Here is a 23,620-nt window from a genome sequence, read left to right on the forward strand (position 1 = left end):
GTACACAATCTGGAGAGTCCTTCACCAAAGCATGTTTGGACAGCTGACTAAGCTCCAACAGCAATCAAATACTCCAAACAAGAGAGGCTGTCAAAAGTGAAAAAAAAAAATACATCTAAAGGAAATAAGTATATAAAATCTCAACCATTATTTCTTCTCTATTTGAATGAGAAATGTACTCTTACACGTCCTGTCATGAGTGGATTCTGATCTGTTTCCTGTGAACAATTACATTCAAACTGATTATGTGCTGGAGTGACATCCACATTGGGCGTAGTCAAGAACAGAAACCATTTATTACAAAGAATAGAGAGCTAATTATTATTACAGATACAAAAGGTAACGTTAAACAGCTAAACATATAAATAAAAATTACGTTTATGGATAATAAGCATACACTTAAAAGCTATGAAATAATGAATCAACAGCAAATGTTTTTTTTTTAATAATTAAATACTGTGCAGAACTGACTGAGCTGCTTGGAATCTATTGCTTCATTCCTGATAGGAATGCTGACAAATATATTAGTTTTAAACTGTTTCAGCTTTCAAAGCAAAGCCTAAAAATGTAATCAGTTTGTTCCACCATGCAGGCGGCTACGAAGACAGTGCTAAATATTTTGTGATCTGTAACCTCCATTAGGGTCCAGCAGGACTCCAAAACTAAAGCTAGTAGAGCCCAGCAAAGAAAAATACTGCAAGTCAAATCGAAAACAGAAGCAAAACAAAGATTATGCTTCATCTCTCTTGATAACAGTTTATTTTTCTTTTATCTACTTTCCTCTTTTTCTTTTTTTTTTTAAAGGAGACAGTTAACATAGCAGCACATCATCACACTCAAGGCTGTAGTAAAAAAAAAAAAAAAAAAAAAAAAAAAAAAAAAAAAAAAAATGTACATCTCCCAATAGAACACACTGCTTAAAGAAATTCATGGATTTTATGGATAGAAGCATATTTCTGTCAGCAAGGTTCTAAACAGAGAATTTAAAGGGACAGCGACGTTCCATCATGTCATTATTTAGGGCTGCAGCTAACTGTTATTATGCAAATTGATTAATCTGTTGATTATATTTTCAATTAATTGTTTCCTTAAAGAAGCCTTTTTGCAACCAGGTGAAATTAAAACTTTTCCACATGGATACACCATATTGACAGGTGAGAATGTTTTATTTTTTAATCTTAAATGCAAAATGTATATATATATATATATATATATATATATATATACATACATACATACATACACATACATATATATTTTTTTACAATGTCGGTATAATTGCTGCTCTAAGTGGTCGCTCTGTCAGCAAAAGGCATGTTTCAGAGTCTATATACTCCATTTAACCATTTATCGATTACTAAATTAGCAGACAATTATTTCAATAATCGATTAATCACCATTGATCCGATTCATTGTTTCAGCCCTACTATCATTTATGGTTTACTCACATTTAGTAGCATGGTCTAATATCTACGATGGTCACAAACCTTACATTTCAATCTCGATTTTTGAATCCATGGGGATAAAAAATGACTAATAATTAAAGGCATAAAAAATTATTTTGTCATTACAAAAAAATAAACCCCACCTCTTTCAATCTAAACATGAAACACACTTTCTCACCAGAATAACAGTTAACTAATAGAATTAATACAAAATCAATACATATCTCAGATATTCATCTATAATGTATTAATAATCTAGAAATCTAAAATTTATAAGCAGAAATATGCTAACAGCGCTTGTCTTTGGTAATACCATGCTAAATTAGTATTGTATCCAGATACACGGGTTGAGGATCAATACTTCGAGCTAAAAGTAAAAAGTAAATCAAAGTACTGATATTTTTAACAACCTTTGTAATATCCTTGTGGGACTGTTAACAAGTAAAGAAATACTCCCAGTTTTAACTATTAAAATCAACCTTAATTGAAAATCTTTACATCAAGAAGAAGCAGATAAAAAGGAAGCTGTCAAGTCTGTGTCAACTGTCTCATCTAAAGAACATTAGTGGTACTATAAAGCATGTGGGTGTGGGTGTCTGTGTGTGTATACATGTGAAGATTTTTCCTTTCTTTACTGTGGTGAGAATTAAAAATTCTGAGACAAAAAAAAATGACCACATGTTTGACATAGCCTCAGTGTTGCACTTTAACGCCTCACAATCCGGCGCTGCAACGCTACAACATACCAAATTAAATAAATCTCTATTTGCTTCATAAACTGCAGGAATATTTCTGTACTTTTTGCATATTTTTATCATATATCATGATTAATTTTATCTGTTTTACTGCCTTGTCTTATTTTATTGTTTTTTTATTCTACTTTTGTTAGTTTTAATACCTCATTGTAATGTTTTCTTGTTTTTCATTGTTTTATTTTGACTTACAGCACTTTGATTCCGCTTTAGCTAGAATTAAAGTGCTTAATAAATAAAGTTGATGATAATCTGCAGATCAGTTGAAAAGTGTGACACCACCAGCTGCCATCACTGCACTAGATCAAGTGAACCACATCTCAGCCACAGCAACTCATGCACACTGTGCTTTTTGAAAGCAGAAGCAGTACTTCTCTGGAAGGCTTTTTTCGTCCAATTTACTGCCTTCCATCTTTAAGGTATGTTAAATCGTTACCGGAGGTCCTTCTATTTATACAATCTGTAAGCAACAAGTTCTGTAAGTACAGGTAGTCTTTGTGTGCAAGCAGCAACATATAAAGTAAAAGAGCAGCTACATCAGGAGCCACTCTTCCAGTCTGTTAAGGTTAGTCATCCTCATTTCAAATTAAATCTAAAATTAGTCAGCATTAGATTCTTGGAACAAACAGGCCTTGCAAGACAACTGCGCCCACTCCTAATGCTATTGACGCAATATATTTTATCAACAGGACCTACAAAAAGAGCAGACAGGATAATCTCCTGCTTATTGTGCATGCACTCCTAAATAACAAGAGAGAGTTTTCTGCTGCTTTCAGGCACTGCTCACTGGGACTGCCTTTAATAGAAATGATGCCATCAAACTGATAAGCTTCAGAGAAACAACAACATGAAGCCTGGGCTTGTAATTTATCTAAAAGCCACCATTATTTGCACTTTGCTGATAACGAAACACTAAGTTCCTTAACAGCTCCACATGCTGGGGTTAAATTCCTCCCCAATGAACAACCGAAATTCAGATTCAGTAGGGTCGCAGATTCAAGCTGACTTTATTAATAGTGCTAGGTTGATTTGTTTTGCAATAGCTCACACCATATCACGGCATTCATATAACAATACACAAAGTGCTCAAATCGAACCAAAGCAGGACAACGAAGGGGGCAGAAAGACTTTAGAAAATGTGATGGAAATATGTTTTTTTTTTCTTCCATACCCACATTTTTGCAGGAAATAACAGTTATTTACATGCTCCTATCTAAATGATCAGCAAAACTGAAAACCAGTAGAATGCGAGTAGAGATGAGTAGAGAGCACCTTTGCATGAGTTGAGATGTTCCCTGTAAATTCTGAGCTATTGCATACAGACCTAATGAATCTAGAGAAACAACAGCACCTGCCATCTTACAACATTCAGCTGATCCCAGGCCAGCTTGGTGTCAGCCGGGGCGTAAACCAGGCCTCCTCTTGAAACTGTCAAACCCAAATACATCTTTGACACGGTAGTCGGAATACACAGACCCAGATGAGCTGATAATAATAGCAGACAGGAAAGAAACACTGAGATAAGAAATAAATAATAAACCTTAATGTATTTATTATAACCCTTCCGTATTACAAAGACTAGTCAAATTCAAAACACAAATCAAGTTGAGTATTTGATCTTAGCATGTTCATCATCAAACAGTAATATGCGGAAATTTGCTTTGGTTTCATCAGTGGAGGAAATTGCATTTTTTATGCTTTTTGGGGGCTTCTACAACCATTCACATAAACTCTTTTCCAAATTTCAATTAAACGTTGAGTTGTAAAACTCTTATCTTGATAACCAAATATTAAATACACAATGTTTAAATTGGAGGTGCCCAAAGCTGGGATCAGGACCCCACTTTGATAAACAATTGTGGGGTCTCAAGATACTATAAATAACAAAAGGGTCACAGAACAAAAAATTAAAAAAAGATTCTATCATCTTTAAATTGAGAAAAAAACAGAACTTGAAAACAAATTTAATGAGTCTATTGGCAGCCGATGCCACTTGTGTCTTCCTTCCTCTGTTAAAGATAGACTTTATCCCACAAGGGAGGAAATGAACACCCACGGATGAAACATAGAGAAAAGGGTGTTCAACTATAACATATTTATAAAAACAAAAGGTGCGAATAGTACCAGCAAACATAAAAACTACATCTAAAATATAACCATATATGAACACAATATAAAAGGGAAGAGAATCAACTGACTTTTGTATAACATCACAGGTTGTGCCTCACAGTACCTTGATCACTGTTAAAGTGGCCTTGGTGGCATCTACACCCTCATAGTTTTAATCTAAGGAGACCCTAAAGGCAAAAGAGTTAGACTTGAGAACCAGAACTAATAGGTTGGATGAAAACAGAAGCTTATATGCGACGAATATCAGGTTAAGGTTTAGTACCAATGCTTTCATGTATAATAAAGGATTATTTGATCAGTCCATCACTTTATGGCATGTTTGCATACATAAATAACATGCAGCTGTCATTTTACACATCTCTGATGTTGCTGGTATTTTCAGATATCCATTACTGGTTATTTATTTTCCAGGTCCACGGTTGTTTTTATTGTTAAAACAATTAACAGTACAGTATTTAATTGAGTATCTATTAACTCTTCACTAGTCTGTTATTCTTATTCATTTTTCTAAGGTCAGAATTGTGGATCTTAATGTAGATGGGGACCATGAAAGGAGAGATGTGGGAGCACTCAGCTTCACTGACAAACATGTGAGTAGTTTGGGAGCGAGTAGTTTGGAAAATGACGCAATTAGGCAACTTTTTACATCCCTGAGGGGTACCCGGTGATGCCATTTCATTAATGGAAGAGCAGAAGGTGATTAAAACAAGAGAGCTAGTCTCTAAAACATACACGGCTACGGCTTGATGCTAATATGCTTGTTAGCTGTCAGAAAACAGAATTCTGAGATTAAAGTCAAAACTGTGAAAAAAAACAAGTCAGAATTGTGAGAAAAACAAGTCAGAATTGTGAGAAAAACAAGTCAAAATTGTGAGAAAAACAAGTCAGAATTGTGAGAAAAAAAGAATTGTGAGAAAAAAAATCAGAATTCTGAGATCACAGTCAGAATTGTGAGGAAAAACAAGTCAGAATTGTGAGATTAAAGGCAGAATTCTGAGATCAAAGTCAGAATTGTGAGAAAAAAAGTCAGTATTTTAAGAAAAAAAGTCAGAATTATGAGAAAGAAAATCAGAATTCTGAGATCACAGTCAGAATTGTGAGGAAAAACAATTCATAATTGTAAGATTAAAGTCAGAATTGTGAGATTAAAGGCAGAATTCTGAGATTGAAGGCAGAATTCTGAGATCAAGGTCAGAATTGTTAGAAAAAAGTCAGAATTGTGAGGAAAAAAAGTCAGAATTGTGAGGGGAAAAAAATCAGAATTCTGAGATCACAGAATTGTCAGAAATAAGAGAGAATTCTGGGATTAAAGTCAGAATGTATGGATTAAAGTCAGAATTTTGAGATTAAATCCAGAATTTTGAGATTAAATCAGAATTCTGACTTTTGAAATAACATTTAAAAATCACTTCACTTTTTTTATTTTTTCAGTGGCCCTAATCCTCTTCCGTACCTATGAAACCTACTTCATTCAGTGAAAGACAACTACAGCACATGTTTTACTTTTAAGTTGGGCCTTATGGATATTCATAAATCTGGCCAGGAAAAAACTGATCAGTGCTTTCCTATGTGGGGAAAAGATGCTAATAAAACCAAATAAGCGGAAGTAAATACCTAATGCTTTAGAACCTTATGATTATCTACTGTTCTGAGACACATTGAACCTAAACTTGGTATCTGCTGGGCTCTGTCAGGAAGTCCTATTGGAGGGGCCCTCCAAGTATGATTTTATTTTTTTATTTTGAATCGTCCCATGATGTAAGCTGTATGGAACCTACCTTTGCCGTTCTGCCATGCTGTGTACCAGGACAGGCTGAGGAAGGATGTGAAGAATATTAACGCAGTGGCCACAGTTCCATTTCTGAGCCTCATCTCATTTCAGCGATGCCTCTCCTCGGCTGATTGTCGGGGCTCCTGCTGCCTGCCTCCCTCCGCTTCCTCTCCTTCCGTCCGTCTCTTGTTGCCCTCAGGATGTTGAGAAGGATTTAGACGCACAGACGTTTCAAACCATGAAACGCTCCGCTTCTCAGCTGAGAGAGAAAGACCAGCTCTCGGATCTAACCTTGGGCTCTATGCGTTTTTCACGGGTGGTTTTTTTCTTTGATGAGCTGAAATGTGCTCTTCTTATACCTTTCCAATCCGATATATCACGAGAAGACAGCTTACATGATCGCCTCGGTTGGTATTTACAGGCGCCCTGGCTACAAGTTCCAAGTAGAAAGCATTTCAAGTGTTTGACGGCGGATCCTCCGGGATAGGCTGCTGGCTCTCTGACGCTGAGCGCGAGGCTACGCCTCAAATCACGTTGATTCCGCTGCAACCGCCGACAGAGAAAGGAGGGTTTAACAATAGAGAGCTACGTGTTGCTGCCTCTCCTGGGAAATGACAACAAGCCACCAAGTATTACCGGTGTTATGCCCAAAAGTGCATGCCTGCCGAAATATGCATCCCCAGTCGCGGGAGCGCGCCTCGCTCTGTTGAACTGCATATCGACGAGGAAAACGGATTAAAATATGTTCAATGGAGCTTAGGTTCTTATATTAATGATATAAAAACGTTTAAAAATACCTCTCGTGGGAAAAAAGTTGTGGTTATTTGGCAGATTAATTTACAAAAGTATGGATTTTTTGAACAACATTAAATCCAAAGATTTTGACCATGGTACGGCTGATTTATTTGTTGTGGTCTCTTGCTATTTACACACAACACTAAACCGTGATAGCCGAAGTGAGTTTTGAGTTTGCAAAGCTTTTTCTTAAGTGGAAAATCAAACGCGCACCTACAAAGCACAGCGTTCACAGACCAGTGAGATGCGTTCGCTGCGCGTCAGAAAGCTATGGTGCATTCAGGAGCATTAGAACATTTTAAACTTACAAGAATGAGGCATAAAACAGAACTGTATTTTTACTGAACTGTATTGTATTTTTTTTTTTTGTTTGTTTGTTTATGCACATCTGCTAGCTTTTTATTCTAAAAAATCTATAATATTACAGCAGCAATTTATCAATGTTTTTCAAAATCCTGTTTAAAAGCTCCAAATGGGGCTTCAGATCATATGAAGCAACAATTGCACTGTCATTGTTTTACAGGGCAGTATTTGCATTTGCTGATCCTTGTACTTAATTACTGATGAATATACAGGAATACAGATGTACAAGTGTCAACTCCTCTGAGATAGCAGGGGATGGAATTTTTGGCAAGGACCTGCCAAAAAATGCATCCCCCTTGTTTTTAACTCAAAGATTGTCCCACACACATGAAATTCACACTGGTAGCTCAGCACACATGTGGAAGCAGGTAGAAATTGAAACATCAGCTACAAATCTATATTTCTGGAAAAAAGCAGGGGATGCAATTTTTGGTAAAGACCTGCCAAAAAATGCATCCCCCTTGTTTTTAACCTAAGGACCTGCCAAAAAATGCATCCCCCTTGTTTTTAACTTAAACATTGTCCCACACACATGAAATTCACACTGGTAGCTCAGCACACATGTGGAAGCAGGTAGAAATTGAAACATCAGCTACAAATCTATATTTCTGGAAAAAAGCAGGGGATGCAATTTTTGGCAAAGACCTGACAAAAAATGCATCCCGCTTGTTTTTAACCTAAGGACCTGCCAAAAAATGCATCCCCCTTGTTTTTAACTTAAAGATTGTCCCACACACATGAAATTCACACTGGTAGCTCAGCACACATGTGGAAGCAGGTAGAAATTGAAACATCAGCTACAAATCTATATTTCTGGATAAAAGCAGGGGATGCAATTTTTGGCAAGGACCTGCCAAAAAATGCATCCCCCTTGTTTTTAACCCAAAGATTGTCCCACACACATGAAATTCACACTGGTAGCTCAGCACACACGTGGAAGCAGGTAGAAATTGAAATATCAGCTACAAATCTATATTTCTGGAAAAAAGCAGGGGATGCAATTTTTGGAAAGGACCAGCCAAAAAATGCATCCCCCTTGTTTTTAACTTAAAGATTGTCCCACACACATGAAATTCACACTGGTAGCTCAGCACACATGTGGAAGCAGGTAGAAATTGAAACATCAGCTACAAATCTATATTTCTGGATAAAAGCAGGGGATGCAATTTTTGGCAAGGACCTGCCAAAAAATGCATCCCCCTTGTTTTTAACCCAAAGATTGTCCCACACACATGAAATTCACACTGGTAGCTCAGCACACACGTGGAAGCAGGTAGAAATTGAAATATCAGCTACAAATCTATATTTCTGGAAAAAAGCAGGGGATGCAATTTTTGGAAAGGACCAGCCAAAAAATGCATCCCCCTTGTTTTTAACTTAAAGATTGTCACACACACATGAATTTCACACTGGTAGCTCAGCACACATGTGGAAGCAGGTAGAAATTGAAACATTAGCTACAAATCTATATTTCTGGAAAAAAGCAGGGGATGCCATTTTTGGCAGGTCCTTAGGTTAAAAACAAGGGGGATGCATTTTTTGGCAGGTCCTTGCCAAAAATTGCATCCCCTGCTTTTATCCAGAAATATAGATTTGTAGCTGATGTTTCAATTTCTACCTGCTTCCACGTGTGTGCTGAGCTACCAGTGTGAATTTCATGTGTGTGGGACAATCTTTAAGTTAAAAACAAGGGGGATGCATTTTTTGGCAGGTCCTTAGGTTAAAAACAAGGGGGATGCATTTTTTGGCAGGTCCTTGCCAAAAATTGCATCCCCTGCTTTTATCCAGAAATATACACTTGTAGCTGATGTGACAAATTCTACCTGCTTCCACATGTGTGCTGAGCTACCAGTGTGAATTTCATGTGTGTGGGACAATCTTTAAGTTAAAAACAAGGGAGATGCATTTTTTGGCAGGTCCTTAGGTTAAAAACAAGGGGGATGCATTTTTTGCTGGTCTTTGCCAAAAATTGCATCCCCTGCTTTTTTCCAGAAATATAGATTTGTAGCTGATGTTTCAATTTCTACCTGCTTCCACATGTGTGCTGAGCTACCAGTGTGAATTGCATGTGTGTGTGACAATCTTTAAGTTAAAAACAAGGGGGATGCATTTTTTGGCAGGTCCTTGCCAAAAATTGCATCCCCTGCTTTTTTCCAGAAATATAGATTTGTAGCTGATGTGACAAATTCTACCTGCTTCCACATGTGTGCTGAGCTACCAGTGTGAATTTCATGTGTGTGTGACAATCTTTAAGTTAAAAACAAGGGGGATGCATTTTTTGGCAGGTCCTTGCCAAAAATTGCATCCCCTGCTTTTTTCCAGAAATATAGATTTGTAGCTGATGTGACAAATTCTACCTGCTTCCACATGTGTGATGAGCTACCAGTGTGAATTTCATGTGTGTGGCACAATTTTTAAGTTAAAAACAAGGGGGATGCATTTTTTGGCAGGTCCTTGCCAAAAATTGCATCCCCTGCTTTTTTCCAGAAATATAGATTTGTAGCTGATGTTTCAATTTCTACCTGCTTCCACATGTGTGCTGAGCTACCAGTGTGAATTTCATGTGTGTGGGACAATTTTTAAGTTAAAAACAAGGGGGATGCATTTTTTGGCAGGTCCTTAGGTTAAAAACAAGGGGGATGCATTTTTTGGCAGGTCCTTGCCAAAAATTGCATCCCCTGTTTTTTTCCAGAAATATAGATTTGTAGCTGATGTTTCAATTTCTTCCTGCTTCCACATGTGTGCTGGGCTACCAGTGTGAATTTCATGTGTGTGGGACAATTTTTAAGTTAAAAACAAGGGGGATGCATTTTTTGGCAGGTCCTTAGGTTAAAAACAAGGGGGATGCATTTTTTGGCAGGTCTTTGCCAAATATTGCATCCCCTGCTTTTTTCCAGAAATATACACTTGTAGCTGATGTGACAAATTCTACCTGCTTCCACATGTGTGCTGAGCTACCAGTGTGAATTTCATGTGTGTGGGACAATTTTTAAGTTAAAAACAAGGGGGATGCATTTTTTGGCAGGTCCTTGCCAAAAATTCCATCCCCTGCTATCTCAGAGGAGTTGACACTTGTACATCTGTATTCCTGTATATTCATCAGTAATTAAGTACAAGGATCAGCAAATGCAAATACTGCCCTGTAAAACAATGACAGTGCAATTGTTGCTTCATATGATCTGAAGCCCCATTTGGAGCTTTTAAACAGGATTTTGAAAAACTTTGATAAATTGCTGCTGTAATATTATAGATTTTTTAGAATAAAAAGCTAGCAGATGTGCATAAACAAACAAAAAAAAAATACAATACAGTTCAGTAAAAATACAGTTCTGTTTTATGCCTCATTCTTGTAAGTTTAAAATGTTCCAATGCTCCTGAATGCACCATAGCTGAATGACGCGCAGCGAACGCATCTCACTGGTCTGTGAACGCTGTGCTTTGTAGGTGCGCGTTTGATTTTCCACTTAAGAGAAAGCTTTGCAAACTCAAAACTCACTTCGGCTATCACGGTTTAGTGTTGTGTGTAAATAGCAAGAGACCACAACAAATAAATCAGCCGTACCATGGTCAAAATCTTTGGATTTAATGTTGTTCAAAAAAATCCGTACTTTTGTAAATTAATCTGCGAAATAACCACAAGTTTTTTTTCCCACGAGAGGTATTTTTAAACGTTTTTATATCGTTAATATAAGAACCTAAGCTCCATTGAACATATTTTAATCCGTTTTCCTCGTCGATATGCAGTTCAACAGAGCGAGGCGCGCTCCCGCGACTGGGGATGCATATTTCGGCAGGCATGCACTTTTGGGCATAACACCGGTTAGGACAGATCCAGCCCACCGTAGTGTTCAGTTTGGCTAGTTAGCTACCAAGCTAACATAAAGTGGGCTAATAAACTCCTCTGGCTGGTTAAGGCAGCGTCGGTCAACCTGCAGTCACCAAACTAAGGTTTCACAACGGAACTTGCTTTATTTCTCTTTGTTGGTCTTTGGCTGCTCGTTCTACGCCTTCCATTTCTGTCAACATAAACACGGAAACGAACGGAAATCCTGTTATTTTTTACACTTTATAAGAAGCCCAGGCGTATCGTGTTTCTGGTAACTAACGGGACCACCTGTCACGACTGACGTTTTACAGGACGTCTTCCGGTGGGAAGTTTCAAAATAAAGCCCCAACTGTTCAAACTGTGGTGGACCAATCCTGCCATAATTAAAATTAAATACATAAATAAATAAATGCTCCAAAAATAAATACGCACACAATTAATACAATAAACAAATAAATGTAGGAAGGTTTAATTAGCTTCCCTTATTTATTTATTGTCCATTATATTCTTCAGCTTTGTTTATTTATTACTAATTTCTGAAAGTATTTATGTGCATGTTATATTTTTATCTGGTTTATTCTTCCTTTGTATTTTTTTTTTACCCTATTTATTTCTTTAACGCTGTTTATCTCTACCTGTCATATTTAAATTTCTGCCTCATTATGCAAATTAGGTTTAGTAACTGTTTTTTAATATTATATATATATTATATTGAAATATAACATGCACATAAATAAATGTTTAAAGAAATAGGTAATAAATAAATAAAGTTGAAAAATATAATGGACGATAAATAAGGCAATTATTACAAAGGAGAAAAAAAACAAAGAAAGCTAATTAAAAGAGATACATTTATGTCTCACTGTATAATTCAATTTTTACCTACATTTGTTTATTGTATTTTTGGGGTGCAATTAATTGTATACTTGTATGCTATTTTTGGAGCATTTATTTATTTCTGTATGCATTTTTAATTATGGCAGGATTCGTCCTCCATTTCAAACTGAATTTTAGGTGTGAATGTTTCAAATTAAAAATATCAATTTGATCAATTTATTGGAAAGTTAATGTAAATATAAAATAGTTTTTAATCAACCTCCATGGTTAAAATCAAGATTAATAATGACTTAATGGGATATTTTACTTTATTTTAAAAAGAAGTTTGAAAGACCAAACCCATGAAATACTTGAATACATGTACATAACACTATACATACATTCACATATGAAGCTTTTGAATCCAATAATTTAGAGCAAACATGTGGCCATTATTTACCTATTGCAGCAGCAGAAGTCTGAAAAGAAATGCATAAAGTTCACACTGTAATCATAGTCTCAGCAGTCCCCTGCTTGGCTATCAGACAGTGCCAAGTGATAACTGTAGCTCACACAGCAGAACTGATATGCATTTTGCTGTGAAGTAAGGCGAGGTGGGATCTCAGAAGGGCGAAGCTTTGAAGTAGTCCTCCAGTGGGATGATTGATACCCCCCCAATCCAGTCCTGCAGCCAGACCTGAATCAAATCCATCTTCATGAAGAACCACTTGTGTCCCACCGGCCACTTTGCCATGACGGGATGTCTGTTTAAAACAAAGCAACAAGTGAGCCTATGCTTATCAAATGTACTGTTGGCACAATACAGCTGCTTATAGCTCTGGGACCTTGAGAACATTGCCTCCTTAGCAAAAGCAAGCTCCTCTGGGGCCACCTCCACCATTTTGCCTGTCAGGGTGAGTCGAGCACATCTGGGGTCCTCAGGATCATACACCATTTGCCTTAAAATGCAGCAGAATATGACAGATATATATTTTTCAGCATAAAAATGACTTTTTAATGCCTTAATTATAATGACCACATATAGTTTCATTGCATTTTTTTTTATTAAAACAAGATTTAGAACTGTGTTTTTATGTGTGACTATGTTTTTATGTGTGACTATGTTTTTATGTGTGACTATATATATATATATATATATATATATATATATATATACATATACACACAGACACACACACACACACACCTACAATTGAATGCATAAAGGATAAGATTTTGGGTTCTTCTTTAAAATGACCTGTCTTTAATCCTGTTGAAATTCTGCCCCCTATTGACTAAAACTGGTAACTACTAATTCAATGCAAAAATGCACTTGTAGAGCGATATTAACATAAACTATTTTGTGGCTTATTCTGCTGCTGATGATGACATGTTGCCTGAAACAAAAATAAGGTTGTATTAAGGGATGACTCTCAACTTTTAATCTTTGTTTCATGTATACCTCATATGCATTCAGTCAAATTATCAGACAGGAAACCTTTGTGGTGCCATTTCATCACATAAATAATCATGATACATATATACAGCACAGACAAAAAGTTTGGACCCACCTACTCATTCAAACAGGTTTCTTTATTTTTATGATTATGAAAATTGTAGATTCACACTGAAGGCATCAAAACTATGATTTAACAAATGTGAAATTACATACTTAACTGAAAATATGTCTTACATTCTAGGTTCTTCAAAGCAGCCACCTTTTGCTTTGATTACTACTTCGCACACTCTTGGCATTCTCTTGATGAGCTTCAAGAGGTAGTCACCTGAAATGGTTTCACTTCACAGGTGTCCCCTGTCAGGTTTAATGCGTGGGATTTATTGCCTTATAAATGGGGTTGGGACCATCAGTTGTGTTGTGCAGAAGTCAGGTGGATAGACAGCTGATAGACCTACCGAATAGACTGTTAGAATTTGGATTATGGCAAGAAAAAAAGCAGCTAAGTAAAGAAAAACAAGTGGCTATCATTATTTTAAGAAGTGAAGGTCAGTCAGTCCGAAAAATTGTCAAAACTTTGAAAGTGTCCTCAAGTGCTGTCGCAAAAACCATCAAGCGCTACAAAGAAACTGGCTGACATGAGGACCGCCCCAGGAAAGGAAGACCAAGAATCACCTCTGCTGCAGAGGATAAGTTCATCCGCATCACCAGCCTCAGAAATCGCAGGTTAACAGCAGCTGAGGTTAGGAATGGACATTAGACCTGTGGAAATCTGTGCTTTTGTGTGTTTTTGTGCGACGCAGAAAAGGTGAACGGATGGACTCTACATTCCCACTGTGAAGCATGGAGGATGAGGTGTGATGGTGTGGGGGTGCTCTGCTGGTGAAACTGTTGGGGCTTTATTCAAAATTGAAGGCATACTGAACCAGCATCTTGCAGTGGCATCCTACTCCATCCGGTTTGCGCTAGGTTGGACCATTATCTATTTTTCAACAGGACAATGAACCTATTTGACCAAGAAGGAGAGTGATAGGGTGCTGCGCCAGATGACCTGGCCTCCACAATCACTGGACCTGAATCCAATCAAGATGGTTTGGGGCGAGCTGGACCGCAGAGTGAAGGCAAAAGGGCCAACAAGTGCTAAGCATCTCTGGGTACTCCTTTAAGACTGTTGGAAGACCATTTCAGGTGACTACCTCTTGAAGTTCATCAAGAGAATGCCGAGAGTGTGCGAAGCAGTAATCAAAGCAAAAGCTGGCTGCTTTGAAGAACCTAGAATATAAGACGTATTTTCAGTTGTTTCACACTTTTTTGTTAAGTATATAATTCCACATGTTTTGATTCATAGTTTTGATGCCTTCAGTGTAAATCTTCAATATTCATAGTCATGAAAATAAAGAAAACTCTTTGAATGAGAAGATGTGTCCTAACTTTTGCTCTGTACTGTATATATTTTTCCAGTAAGCTAAGACTTGCCTGCAGAAGTCCCCCTCGGCCTCCGAGAATGTGAGAGAGGCATACGGGTTGCTTTTCAGATCTGTCACAGTGTTATCCATTGGAGTCACATAGAAATAGATGACTCCAGTGCTGTTGTCCAGTGGTCCATCACTGACAGAGAAGATGTTTCCAAAGGGAATACCTCTGATCTGTGTGGGGAAAAATAAGAACAGATGACGCAAGAAGCATCAATATAATATTTTAATGTATACTCAAATACATCATGTTAATAATGTAGATTTTAAGAAATAAGAGGATGCCCTTTGGTGCTTTGTTAGGCAAGCCTGATGCCCAATCAAATAAGTTCACACCTTTCCTATTTCCCGCTCCATGTGGAAACAGATGTCCACCTAACAGGCTTGCATGTTTGGGCATACAAACCAACATAGGACTAATAATGGCAGACTTCGAAGTTGCGGTTGATTTGAGAATTTATGAGATTTAGCGTGGATTATACTCCAAAAACATTCTCCACCTCTACAGATATTAGAGAGAGAAATGGGGTGAGAGTTATTGTTTTGGCCCTTTTCTTCCTCCTTTTATATTCTTTACTTCTGTGGCAGGGCTGCCACATTCCATACTGGAGTGGGCCCCGGTATGAATATTACAACATCTATGACAGCTCCTCCAGTTTCATCTTTATGAAACCTTTCTGTTCAGATACCATTGTCAGCTCCCTGGATTTAGCCTCAATGTCCCAGGAAAACTACAAGCATTAAACATGCAGATTGGCTCTTCTCCAACAGCTTAAAGCACGGAACTTCTCCCTCACAATCTCTAGCCAGAGGAAGTTTTAAAGAAAGAATTAAAAAAAACTATAAGAACTGAAGTCCAGTTGTTTTACTGACCATAATAGGAGGATGATTCAAACCCCCGGTCAGTGGGAGCAGAAGGCTGTTCCGACTGAGTCAGGCTCTGTTGAAGGTTTCTTCCCGTTAAAGGTGAGCTTTCCTTTCCACTGTTGCAATATGCAAGCTCAGGAGGAGAGAATGCTGCAAAGTCAAAGACTAAACACAGTTTCTTGGGATCCCTTAGAATGTTTTTAAACAGTCTATCTTTATTTGATTAAAATAATGTGAAGCAGCACTACATAGATGGAGTGAATGGACTCTATTTATACATAGATTTGACAGGAAGCAGAAAATAACACCAAGGTCATTGTGAGGAGAGGTGTTGGTATATTGGAAGTACTTTTTTATTATCATAAATTGTAAGATGGCTGTTTAGCAGACAGAATTATAATCTGGGTGTGTTCTAAAGTAACAATGGAGGTTTTCTCCTCAGGTAGCTCTAATTCTAGACAAGCAACAGTTCAGTATAGTAGTTAGAGAGATATAAGAAGACAAAAAAAAGCAGCAAATTGCAACATACAGTGACCCAAAACAGAAACACAAACATGAATGTGTACTTAAAAAGAAAAATACAATTTCTGACAATGTCAACATTTCTTTACCAGGTCCAAGGAAATCTAATTGACGTTTTTAATTAGGCATTTTCTTTAAGTGTCTTTCTTTCACAGAGCGAACTAAATATTTTATGTAAAATTACTTCCCTGCTGTTTTGCAACCCCATGGGCTTCCGTAGTTGTAGTTTTTCTTGCCAAACATGGTGACCTTGAATAATCTGCTACATAACACATTATGAAGCGCTAAATATAGTTAATGCATCATAGCTTCTAAGATTATCACTTGATTCTACTATTCAAAGTGTGAATTGGGTCTGTTGGGTTTGTCTTTTTTCTCTCTTTACTAGAAGCAACATTCCAGCCTTGTTGCTTAGTTTATTAAAGTCTACCCAGAAGCAGGACCAGTCCACGGGCCGTTACCTTGTCTTGAGTGGAAATGGTGGCCAGGTGACCCCAGTCGCTGTAGTGGGCGATGTATCTGGCGGTCCTGGCGGTCTCCTGGTGTGGAGGAGGGGTGCTGCTGGACTTCTTCACCTTCCCTACGGGATATGAGAACAACCGAGAGGACAGCTCCGCCGCCTCTGGGCTTTCGGACTCCACCTGCTTCCCGAGTCCAGGCGTCTCCAGGCGGTCTCCGAGGACGTTAGCCTTCCACAGACCGGCGCCTTCCACTAGCAGAGCCGGGGCAGCTTCTTCGGACAGGTCAGTGTCCGCCACGTCCACGTCGTTGGAAGAGACCACCCAGGAGACGGTGCTCCTGAGCGTGTAGCTCTGGCACAGACACAAAAGGCTGGCACACAGGGCCAGAGGAAAGTAACGGGGCCCCATGGAGCAGGAAGGATGGCCGTCCGTTCACATTCACTCTGGTGTTGTTTACTAACTCACGTGTGGGCTGTTTCAAAACATGGCATGGGGCAGCTTTCTGCAGCGACCTCTGGTGGTTTGTTACGTACGGAGCCCCCTAGGGGACATGGGGATTTTTTTTTCTTTTGCGTTCCCTCGCAATACTTTTGCGTTCCCTCGCAATACTTTTGCGTTACCTCGCAATACTTTTGCGTTCCCTCGCAAAAACTTTTGCGTTCCCTCGCAAAACCTTTTGCGTTCCCTCGCAATAGGGCTTGGTCGTCGTGACCATGTTGACGGCGCACTTTACGGCTTCCTTAGACTATTGCCTGTGTTCTCCCTCTCAGCCGTGTTTTATTTCGTTTAATTTCACCGTAACTTGATTTCAACCATGGTAAACCGTTGCTGTATTGTGGGCTGTAACAGCGCATCACATGATCGCCGAGGGAAAAACCTACAAAATGGGATAACTTTCCACCGCTGTTCTGCCTGGAGGCGCAAACACGGAGACCAAGTTTCACAGATAACAAAGAGTCGTCGGCTAGCTTGGATCGCGGCTGTAAGACGACAGAACAGAACTTTCCACAGTATCCTGATGTCAATGCGAGTGTGTTCCCTGCATTTTCATTCTGGTAAGTTAAAGATGCACGGTTTTATTTTATAGCCTACAGTGTTTCCTTCCTTCATCCGTGGCACCACATACAAGCATGAACGCGCGCCCAGAGACTGTTGATATAGCATTTTCATCCTCGTTGGTTGATATAGCATTTTATCCTCTTTGGTAGAACACACTGCCAGTTCCTACAAGGACAGGGACATCCCTCTCCATTTTCAAAAAAAAACCCTGAGGTTGACAGCTGTCATAGCACCACTTATAAATTTTGCTGATCCTAGCGCTTACCAGCCGTCTTGTAATGTAATGTAATCATATAATACAATTTAATAATGTGTATATTGAGGATCATTGATAACATTATGGTTCTATATGTGTTCAACACTGCTGCTGTGGATAATAATTTTAAATTGTGTCACCAGGAAAACCAGCAAATGAAATGTACACCTCGCATCCGGATTGGGCACCATCACTACACTTGGGCCACACTGAGATAAAGGCCACACAGACTGCACGCTATGAGAGACAGGAAAAGAGAAAACGGCAAAGGACTGACAGTACACCTGCGAGGATGAGACAGCTATTGATGACCTTGTTCCACCCGGTAAGCCTTACAGAGCCAGCAGATTCAACACCGTATGTTGCTTTTGTGGCTTTTTCAGCTGCATGATGCACATTTAGCTAAAAGATGTCCTTATTTTATCCATAGTGGAGACACCAGCACCAGCTGAGGATGGAGCTGAGCAGACACCGCTGACAGAATGTGACTTCTGTCAGCGCCGGCGTGCTGAAATCAACCGGCTGCTGGAGGAGAACAGGACCCTGAAACGTGAGCTTGGCCAGAGACTTCAAGCTTAACACTAGCTTTGTGACCATTCATTCAGTGAAAGGAATCTCAAATCTTCATCAAAACATTATTCAAAATATTAAAAAAAAATTTAAGAATAATTTGCTGAAATAGAAATCAGCATTTGTTTGATACTTAGTGTTAGAAAAAAAATGTGTCCTAACAGGTTTTCTGAACCATCTTCTAATCTAGTCTCCCCCAGCTGCTGGTAGAAACAAGATTTTTTTACCATCATTCAGAAACTGGATAGGTGTTACATCTGTATTTTGTTGAAAATCATTTATTGAACATTGTTATTAATAAAATTTTAAGGAATAGATTAAATAGTCAAAGATCCGCAAAATATAAAAAAAATAAACAATAGTGCAGTGCTGTGGCCATTCAAGTTAACTCCTAGTTTGAATCAGAGTCTTTCAAAGTGAACTATTTAGAAAAATGAGTGCAGTATTGACTGCGGGTTATTAAATCTGACCTCATAAAACAATGTAACGGGTAACTTTGAGCTTAAATCATTCAGTCAGAGGTATTATGCAGGTTTAAATGTCCTGTGCTCATTTCATTTCTTTTTCTTTTAAGTGATATAACAATATAACAGCGTGGTTGTTATACTTTACTGTTGTATAACTGTGATTTATATGATATGTATACACATGCATGAGGGGTTGAGGTTAACGTTTGCTTTCCAGCATAGAATGAAATATAATGGTGTCCTTACCTGCATAATTTATGTCTATTTTTTTTCTCCTCAGGTCTTGCACTCTCAGCGCATTAATGAGACTCCCCTGAAGCCATGGGTCATCATTGCTGACGATGGGCAGGTTTGCTGTGCACACTGTACATGCATGGCTGGAATTGCAGAGGCATGTACACATGTTGGGGCTCTGCTGTTTAAGATTGAGGCAGCAGTCCGCATCCGTGGGAAAAAGACTGTGACAGATGTGCCAGCTTATTGGAAAATACCAGCAGGTATCAACAAAGTCAGCGGTGAAGTCGCCCACAAGATGGACTTCACTTCATCCAAAGTGCAGAGGATTGCTCTGGACAGAGTCATCGATGACAACATTCCCATGCCTGGCCTACGGACACGGGCCAGCAGACGCACTGCCCAAGCCACATTGGACGACTTATCGTCAATGTTCCCTGTTCTTCAGAACCATAGGTCAGTTTGTATGTCCACAGTGAAGCCCTACTTTCACAACTATGCTGCTCCTGTCCAGCCAGCTGTGATCCCAAAACCCCTGCAAGACCGTCTGCGCGACCCAAAGTTTGAAAATGCTCCACCAGCTGTCCTTCTCCAGCACTGTGAGACAGTGAAAGACATTGCAGCTGCATATTATTGCACGTCGTTATATTACAATACAATTATAGATTATATTATTGTATATCATGACATATTGCATCGCAGCCTTTATTTATACAATTTAAGAAATGCATATTGTTAAAAGTAATTATATAAGACATTGCACTAACATTGTTTTTTAATGTGTACTATAGTACCGGTAATAATTTGCACTACTTCAAATGTTATTGATATCTGTTATTACTTAATTTGATCTACCTCCAATTTTTATGTTTGTAATTGATGTTTCATAAATACGTATTTTTTATTACTTTGGAATTTTTTTTATACATAGACATTTTTTATAAAAAGCATAGTATTTTGTATTATTACATTGTATTGTTATATTTGCATATTATTGCACGTTGTTATATTATACAATTATAGATTATATTATTGTATATCATGACATATTGCATCGCAGCCTTTATTTATACAATTTAAGTAATGCATATTATTATAAATACTTATATAAGAATTTGCACTAACAGTGTTTAACTGTTAATGTTTACTATAACTACAATTTGTATAATAATAATTTGCAATATCTCCACTTTCCATTTCTCCATTGATGTTTCATTAAGACCGACTTATTAATAGGATTGAACATTTTGTATAAATACATACTATGTTATTGTAAGTAATTGCACTGCATTTTCATCGCGTCCATTTTTTATTTGTAACCATTTACCTACAAGCATTCAAACTGCACTGCTCTGTTCTGCGCTGCACTGTGTTCTCAAGTTTCACTACTTGCAAATAAACACTGAAAAGGATCTGATCGTTTGAGACCTCTTGCTTTTGGGTATGGATGCAAAACACACCTATGGCTAAAAAACAACCCACTTGTTAAATGTTTGCTTAGAGTGTATTGTTGATACAAAGAAATTGTCAATTCCATATTGAGCATCAATCTTTTCTTTAATACAGTAATTCATAAACACCAGAATAAAGTGGTTGACTTTAAGGTGTGGAAGTCCAGTGTAGTATTTCACTTTGACGGTGTCTTCCTTCAGGAAATCTTCATCCATTTTTCTCTGGCCAAGCTCACGTTTCAGGGTCCTGTTCTCCTCCAGCAGCCGGTTGATTTCAGCACGCCGGCGGTGTCTGCTCAGCTCCATCCTCAGCTGGTGCTGGTGTCTCCACTATGGATAAAATAAGGACATCTTTTAGCTAAATGTGCATCATGCAGCTGAAAAAGCCACAAAAGCAACATACGGTGTTGAATCTTCTGGCTCTGTAAGGCTTACCGGGTGGAACAAGGTCATCAATAGCTGTCTCATCCTCGCAGGTGTACTGTCAGTCCTTTGCCGTTTTCTCTTTTCCTGTCTCTCATAGCGTGCAGTCTGTGTGGCCTTTATCTCAGTGTGGCCCAAGTGTAGTGATGGTGCCCAATCCGGATGCGAGGTGTACATTTCATTTGCTGGTTTTCCTGGTGACACAATTTAAAATTATTATCCACAGCAGCAGTGTTGAACACATATAGAACCATAATGTTATCAATGATCCTCAATATACACATTATTAAATTGTATTATATGATTACATTACATTACAAGACGGCTGGTAAGCGCTAGGATCAGCAAAATTTATAAGTGGTGCTATGACAGCTGTCAACCTCAGGGTTTTTTTTGAAAATGGAGAGGGATGTCCCTGTCCTTGTAGGAACTGGCAGTGTGTTCTACCAAAGAGGATAAAATGCTATATCAACCAACGAGGATGAAAATGCTATATCAACAGTCTCTGGGCGCGCGTTCATGCTTGTATGTGGTGCCACGGATGAAGGAAGGAAACACTGTAGGCTATAAAATAAAACCGTGCATCTTTAACTTACCAGAATGAAAATGCAGGGAACACACTCGCATTGACATCAGGATACTGTGGAAAGTTCTGTTCTGTCGTCTTACAGCCGCGATCCAAGCTAGCCGACGACTCTTTGTTATCTGTGAAACTTGGTCTCCGTGTTTGCGCCTCCAGGCAGGACAACGGTGGAAAGTTATCCCATTTTGTAGGTTTTTCCCTCGGCGATCATGTGATGCGCTGTAACAGCCCACAATACAGCAACGGTTTACCATGGTTGAAATCAAGTTACGGTGAAATTAAACGAAATAAAACACGGCTGAGAGGGAGAACACAGGCAATAGTCTAAGGAAGCCGTAAAGTGCGCCGTCAACATGGTCACGACGACCAAGCCCTATTGCGAGGTAACGCAAAAGGTTTTGCGAGGGAACGCAAAAGTTTTTGCGAGGGAACGCAAAAGTATTGCGAGGTAACGCAAAAGTATTGCGAGGGAACGCAAAAGTATTGCGAGGGAACGCAAAAGAAAAAAAATTCCCCATGTCCCCTATTGGGCTCCGTAGTTACGTGTAACTGTAGTTAAAAAAAAATTTTTTTTAAAACGCGACCGCCCTCTAGCGGCAGGAGAAATTAAAAACTTGAGGCGTGTGTCGGCTTCTTCTTTGTGAAGTTTAATGGCGGTTGACAAACGATTTGAAAGTGCATTACCGCCACCTACTGGTGTGGATTGTGAAACACAATGAGAGTATATTAACCAATAAATGTTTCTGCTTTACTTTATATCTATAATATAGTAAACCTTGTGATGGACTGGTGACCTCTCACCCGTAGACAACTGGAGATAAGCACCAGCACCCCTTTGCGATTGGGATAAGCATGATGGAAAATGGATGGATATAATAAACCAATATCCTATATATTTATTTAATATTACTATTTATTACTAATAATGTCTTAAACTTTTATTGTCCAGATGCTCCTGTTCTTCCCTCCATCTCCAACCTTGTAACAGTGTTTTCCCAAAGAAATTTCTTTGAGTCCCAAAAACTTTTCACCTCCTCTGGGAATGATCCTGATTTTCTGTGTCTAATGCTTGGCTTGGTCTGTGCAGATGATGACATGTGCTATGAATAAAACGAGTTTCTCAACCGTTGGAGTGAAATTATCATCTTGTCTTTCTTCTTTATTTTACTTTTGTACCTGATTCTGTGCTTGATTCATTTCTCCTGTCCTTTGTCACTCTCTTCACTGCTGCATAGCTTATATATTTTTTGTTGTTTTAACATGTATCTCCGCTGCTTGCATAGTTAACTCTATTCAGGCCTCCACAGTTGCAGCACCTTTCTTCAGCTTCTTCCCTGCACTCCTTGATTTTGTGTTCTCTACATTTTGAACATGTTTGCTTTCCCCTACAAACTGTTGGCACATGTCCATAGCACTGACACCTGTAGCCCCTGAGTGGAGGTGGAATGAACGGCCTGACTGGGAAACTCATAAAACCTGTTCCAGCTCTTCCTGATAAAACTGACTGAGAAGTCTATCAGCAGTGACATGCTGTCCACCCTTTCCCTTGTATGTTTTTATACAGTCTCTGTATCTTGTTAACCTTGCCTCCAAAAATGTTAACCTTTAATTAATCTAAATTCTCATTAATTGGTATTCCTGTTATTACTCCTTTCACTGTTGTATTCTATCAAATCACTTTTTATCTCTGTGACGTCTTTTTTTCCCTAGGTGTTCAACATCCAATGCTTTCATTTTTTTGCTCTTCATTTTTGCAAATTACCAGCAAGTTTCTATCTTTTGAATTCCTTCACTAATTCAACTCCCACATTTTTTTTATGATTTCTCTGGAAATCAAAATGGGGCTCTAATGACTGCTTTCTTCAGCACTTAATCTAAATATTATTTTTATCTCTTCTCTG

The 23,620-nt window shown here is 38.4% G+C and overlaps 2 protein-coding genes and 1 long non-coding RNA gene across 3 annotated transcripts in view; 1 reads left to right on the forward strand and 2 right to left on the reverse strand.

Moving 5' to 3' along the window:
* The window catches only part of mgat4a (alpha-1,3-mannosyl-glycoprotein 4-beta-N-acetylglucosaminyltransferase A), a 53,477-nt gene extending 46,745 nt beyond the window's left edge, over positions 1 to 6,732 (reverse strand). Inside the window, exon 1 of the mRNA XM_038289697.1 lies at positions 6,106 to 6,732. Within this exon, the coding sequence (XP_038145625.1) occupies positions 6,106 to 6,199 (94 nt within the window). The 5' untranslated portion in view covers positions 6,200 to 6,732. The remainder of the gene's footprint in view (positions 1 to 6,105) is intronic.
* Positions 6,733 to 12,209: 5,477 nt separating this feature from the next.
* On the reverse strand, positions 12,210 to 17,176 carry creg2 (cellular repressor of E1A-stimulated genes 2). Its single transcript, XM_038289700.1, has 4 exons — positions 16,677 to 17,176; positions 14,831 to 15,000; positions 12,744 to 12,857; positions 12,210 to 12,662 (listed from the first exon to the last, which is right to left on the reverse strand). The coding sequence occupies exons 1-4, from the start codon at positions 17,082 to 17,084 to the stop codon at positions 12,521 to 12,523; spliced, it is 834 nt and encodes a 277-aa protein (XP_038145628.1). The 5' UTR covers positions 17,085 to 17,176; the 3' UTR covers positions 12,210 to 12,520.
* Positions 17,177 to 17,666: 490 nt separating this feature from the next.
* Positions 17,667 to 20,239, forward strand: LOC119786395. Its single transcript, XR_005281178.1, has 4 exons — positions 17,667 to 17,731; positions 18,135 to 18,316; positions 18,422 to 18,541; positions 19,309 to 20,239. It is a non-coding gene; the product is annotated as an uncharacterized LOC119786395 (long non-coding RNA).
* The last annotated feature ends 3,381 nt before the right edge of the window (positions 20,240 to 23,620 follow it).

This window comes from Cyprinodon tularosa, unplaced genomic scaffold (genome assembly GCF_016077235.1).
Source record: "Cyprinodon tularosa strain WSP-4 unplaced genomic scaffold, ASM1607723v1 ctg270, whole genome shotgun sequence".
Classification (NCBI taxonomy): domain Eukaryota; kingdom Metazoa; phylum Chordata; class Actinopteri; order Cyprinodontiformes; family Cyprinodontidae; genus Cyprinodon; species Cyprinodon tularosa.